We start from the raw sequence: 5,300 nt of genomic DNA, 5'->3' as shown, positions 1-5,300 counted from the left end.
ACTTACGGTCGTCGTTGAAAGATTCGTCATGCTGACGTATAAGCGCACGGAATGGTAACGCGTTCTATCAAAAAGGGATTTGCGATTAGGTGAATTATTTAAAGACGCGTATATTCAAAATTAATACCTTTATAACTGTAAACCTTATTTCTGTTTTGACATATTGTCAATATGCGTGCAATTGGTGACTGTTTTTTATTCGAGGGAAAATATTCTTTTGTTTTCCCAGAAAGGAAATAAAATATGGGATAATATTAATTAATAGAAACGGCATTTAATATATCGATAGTTGTATCGATAATGTATACAAATAATCTAATTTTTCTAATTATACATATTGGCCTAGTTTACATCGATCACTTGGTACGCGTATCAAATAGTAAATAACTAGTAGTCAGTTTAATCATTGGCTGATCAGCTCAAATACACTACTTGATACGCGTATCAAGTGCACGATGTAAACTAGGCCATTTTAATATACATGTATAATAAATACATTTATGGTTTAGTTTTATTCAAATATATATTACAATTGAAATCGTTTTAGTTTGTGATTCTTTGAAGTCTTTAAACAACAATGTTATCTCTATTCGGTTGTCGATTAAAGTCAGATATGCCGATTATAGGTATGCTCTCGATCACCTCATGAATCCAGTTGGTGTACATAGAAACCTGTGATAAAAAAGATAATATAATCTAGAAGAAAATTCTCTATTATGAGATAGACTGCTAATATGAGATAGCGGGATTTCTGCTAAATTAATTGGCATCATCTGGAGTGAAATTTAGTGGAAAATGAATCGTTAGATCGCGTAATCGTTGCGAAAAAAGATTTGTGATGGAATTTGGACGTCGAAAACCTGCTATCTCATATTAGACGCCCATCTCAAAATAGAGGACTTACTAATATTACAGACAGCGTTTGTTATATTCATTGACACTCATGTTAATATACCTTCGTAAAAACAGCATAGAAGTTTGGATCGCATACGTTGGTATCCAATCTCCGTGGGCTGACGGATACAACTCCGTGAACTTCCCAAACACTAGAATCCGGCCGCTGCAGCACCAAACCGCCGCCACTGTCTCCGTTACATACCCCAGTACCATTCGCCCATCCGGCGCAAAAGGAAGTGTAAGTTACGTATTTTCGAAAATCTCTGTTCTGATTTTGACGACACTCGTCGTCAGAAATGATTTTCATTGTAGTTACCCTCAAGACTGGACTGAACGTGTCGTTCTCCGTCAGTCCCATACCTGAAAAATTCCTTAAATTCTAACAATTGTTCAGAAAATCTACATCTTGTTGCTAAATTACGACATAGTGGTTGACTTGGATTTTTAAGTTTGATTATCAGTGATCTTTAAATTTGTTAAAGACCATTTCCAAACAATGTATGTTATATTAGAAATATTCATGTATTTGCGTGAACTGCGTGAACAATTTTATATATATATTAAGTAGCATGTGTACAAAATAAAATAAGGTGATACGCAGAGTTTATTGAACGTATCACATAAACAATTTAACAGTTGTATTGTGCATACACGACAATCTTGTTTTCCAACTAAAGACATTCACTTTTCTCTTTATTCTCTAACTTTATCAGATTTTTGATGCAAGGTTTAGACTTACCGGCAACTAATCCAAGCCCACCGTTCCGCTGATATTCCAGTAATATTGCATCGGAATGCCAGGGAACGCAAGCTGGTCCGACAACCGAGTTGATAGCCACGGCTCTCTTCAAAATCAGCAACGCGATGTCCGAGCCGTAGTTACTCTCGTGATCTTGATACGCGTTCTGCAGCTCGATGCTCTCCACATCGATCACCTGCGCGTTTTCTCCTACTTGACTCAAGTCACTCGAGAGAATCCCGAAAGCGACGCGCATCGTGTCTGCCGCGGTCTTCCAAACGCAGTGGCCGGCAGTTAACACAACGCGCTCCGCAATCAACGTGCCACCGCAAAAGAATCTCCATTGGCCATCTTCGTGCGAGAAGAGAGTGGCTTGCCACGGCAGCGACTCTTCACCCTCGACACGCCATCCCTTTACGATCAATGCTGCCGCTAAGAGTGTTAACATTTCTTGTGCATAAAAGTTAAATAGATTTAAAAAATTTATATTGGTAAGAAAAATATCTGCACTCATTGTAACGATAAAAGAAGACAAAGGACATTCTAAACTTTCTAAAATTCTCCTGTTTCTTCCAAATACAATACTTCTAACGAAATGGTAGAGCAATTATTAATTAATTCTAAAAGTATGAATTATAATCACATTTTAAAAGTTGTCGGAATTTTATAAGCGCATACACATACACGGAAAGAAAACTGTAGCTGCCGTAGCTAAAAACTGCATGTGGCAACTAAATTTCAGTTGTAAAATATGGATAGCTCATATTCAGTTGATAGCTAAATATTTTACTACTGTGCGACAGCAAGCCGTTTGCTGTGGTTTAGAATTTATAGTTACGGCAGCAAAATATATTTTTAGCAAACCAGGATCAGCCACGGTAGCGAAAAATTTTCTTTCAGCGTATTCATTCAAGAATAATGTTGTCGTTAAAAGTAAGCAGCCCGTCAATTGTCACACCTGTAGAGTCTCTCACCCCGCAGATAGGAGTACAACTCAAAAGCGACTGGCTCCACGTGCCATCGTGAAGGCACATGACGCTGGAAGATCCTTTGCTACGCTCGTAAAATGCCGGGCATTCGAGGAAAACCCGTGTGCCAACCGGGAGGGCTCGATCGCAAGGCAGCCACCCCTTGTGAGGACCCCACATCGCCTCGCATCGTCTAATCGCATCGTGTGCCTCAGACAGTGCCGGGCACGTTATTCCTTCCGTGTCATTTCCTGAAATACGTTACGCACGCAATCGTAAAGAAATTTGTTCGATAGATAAACGAGCTTCATTCCCCTCGCCGATTGTTAAAAGAAGAATTACTTACTGAAGGTACAACTCGGGATACCGGGGAACCACCGATTATGCTGGCAATAAATCTCACTGGCGCCTTGCAGGGAACCCTCGACGTCACAGGCGTAGTCCAGGCGCGTGAGCTCGGGGACAACTTCGCCCGGCCGACACCTGGAGCATCCGCTCACGCTGTAATGGGTCCCCGCTTCTGCGGGGGGCAATCGGCACGCGCCTTCGGGCAACGTTATCCCGCACAGAGACTCGTCCTCGTCGCTCCAGTCGTGACAATTAAGTCGGGTGTTACATTTCAGCTCCGGCCGAATGCATCCGCCGTAGGAGCAGCGGAACCAATTCTCAGGACACCTGTAAGAATAAAGAACAATCAACGACCTGTAGGCCCGGTTTTTCATTTTCTTGTTAGCTGTTAACCGGAGATTAGTCGACTCTCCAGTCTTTTTCTACACTATCATCTAGGGAGAGACAGAGCATCGACGAACTTCTGGTTAACGGTTCACCAGAGAATAAAAAACCGGGCCTTAGAGTTTAATCTCAGTCATTTTCATATAATATATTTTCATACTAAAAACGTTGGAGTACTTTACGCGGAAATTCTCTATTTGTACGAAAACTAAATAATAAAAGGAAATAAAATTCACAATAAAAAGATTTAATTTTTTAATTAAATAGTCGACTCTCTCTCTCTCCTAAAGTTGATTAAAAAATTTGTGATCGAGAAATGAAATTACAGGAGAATTATTCGATCGTGAATTATTCTCGGCATATACGTACTCATACGCTTCGCACAACTTTGTACTTTCATCAGATGCGTCTGCGCAGTGCCGAGTGCCGTCGCACACTTTGGCTAACGGTAGGCACTGCCGTCTGTTCTCGCATGCGAATTCTTGGTCTCTAAAATAAGAAATAAACGATCTGAATCTCAGCCGACAATTGTTAATCGAGAGGAAAGAAATCCGTCAACCAACCGGCACTCGTATTGTGGGCACTCCTGACCTTCGCAATCGACAACCGCGCACGTGCTCGAGTCTTCGTCGGTGCCGTCGACGCAATCCTTAACACCGTCGCAGAGCACTTCCTGGTGGACGCAACCACCGTACGAACAGCGGAACGTGTGCTCGGGACACGTGTATTCGCGGCAGATGGTCGCATTTTCATCGCTCCCGTCCGAACAATCTTTATAGCCTGGTAGGAAAAGAAGATAACACCAAGATAAAAGTTTCCAAGTTCAAACGAGTACGCTTGTCCTTATGTCAGCCCAATTGAACATTAAATCGTTAAAATGAACAACTACGGACCGTTGCACACCTCGGCGATAGGTATGCACTCGTGATAAGCGGCAGAACACTGGAAATCTCTGTCGGAACAAACGTCCTTGGCATCTCGGTCACAAGCGATCTCGTCGCTAGCGTCCACACAATCCGCTAGACCGTCGCATCGCGCCGTGCGACTCACGCAGGCACCGTAATTGCATCTGTACATAGACGTGGGGCATCTGCGAAAAGAAGTTAACAATACAATTCCCTACAATTGTTCGAGCTTATTCTGTTATTTTCTCAGCAGAAAGATATCACGTGTGGGGCTTGATTTGCACACATAAATTAACAAATACACTCGTTTCCCGACTGGCAGATAAAGATACTTTAGACATAGCAGAATACAACATTAGAAAGTGAAATCGAGTATGTGAGAGGTGTTTGAGACTTTTCTCGAGCATAGAACGCAAGCATAGTTAAGTGACGAAAAGCTTTATCTGCGCTTTGATCTTCGTCTCTAGTGCGTTTGCATTTTATCTTCAGTTGGAGGGACATCCGGTCTCTTCGCGACATTCCTCGTTTTAGTGACTAATGGCGAGAGTTAACGGGAAATAGCTTCTTACACAACGTGACGGCACAGTGTTCCGACTTCGTCCGACGAGTCTGGACAATGAGGGATACCATCGCAAACGTTCGCTAATGGCATTACGGTGCCGTCCACGCAAATAAATGTCAATGATGAATACACTTGGCTATTCTCTTCCGTGGTAACGCATATCCTATTAAATCCTGCAAACTCGCGAATATTAATGACCCCGTCACGATTACGTCACTGCACGCGCGTTCACTATGCGTACCCTCTGTGATACGTCGAGATTAAATATCCTCGATTTAATGCAATCACTACGATCAACTTTATTATATGCAAACGTACCGAGGATCATTATCAGTGCTGTAAATGCGATCATCACTACAGAGAAGTGATTATTATTTCTAAAAGTTGTCCTTCTCACAACGCAGAATTGGGCGAGCGTAGCTATCGGCTCTATATATACTCGTAGTTATTTGGCGAATTATTCTGACGCTCGTCCGTGCATAATTTTTATAGCGGTA

The 5,300-nt window shown here is 42.0% G+C and overlaps 1 protein-coding gene across 3 annotated transcripts; it reads right to left on the bottom strand.

Moving 5' to 3' along the window:
• Nucleotides 1-314: 314 nt before the first annotated feature.
• LOC105564835 (transmembrane protease serine 7-like) lies at nucleotides 315-5,231 on the bottom strand. 3 transcript variants are annotated; one of them, XM_012017549.1, is made up of 10 exons: nucleotides 5,122-5,231; nucleotides 4,811-4,976; nucleotides 4,230-4,426; nucleotides 3,900-4,116; nucleotides 3,706-3,825; nucleotides 2,951-3,279; nucleotides 2,595-2,855; nucleotides 1,637-2,068; nucleotides 956-1,257; nucleotides 315-672 (listed from the first exon to the last, which is right to left on the bottom strand). In XM_012017549.1, exons 1-10 carry the CDS (start codon nucleotides 5,153-5,155, stop codon nucleotides 568-570), a joined length of 2,163 nt encoding a protein of 720 aa, XP_011872939.1. In that variant the 5' UTR covers nucleotides 5,156-5,231; the 3' UTR covers nucleotides 315-567. The 3 variants fall into 3 exon arrangements, with proteins under 3 accessions (XP_011872939.1, XP_011872940.1, XP_011872941.1); XM_012017550.1 differs by having other exon boundaries at nucleotides 318-672; nucleotides 5,045-5,208; XM_012017551.1 differs by lacking the exon at nucleotides 4,811-4,976 and having other exon boundaries at nucleotides 318-672; nucleotides 5,122-5,220.
• Nucleotides 5,232-5,300: the final 69 nt, after the last annotated feature.

This window comes from Vollenhovia emeryi, unplaced genomic scaffold (assembly GCF_000949405.1).
Source record: "Vollenhovia emeryi isolate VEMERY1.0 unplaced genomic scaffold, V.emery_V1.0 DF939159.1, whole genome shotgun sequence".
Taxonomy (NCBI): domain Eukaryota; kingdom Metazoa; phylum Arthropoda; class Insecta; order Hymenoptera; family Formicidae; genus Vollenhovia; species Vollenhovia emeryi.
The sequence above is the reverse complement of the archived record's forward strand: the minus strand, read 5'-3'. Positions and strand labels throughout refer to the sequence as shown.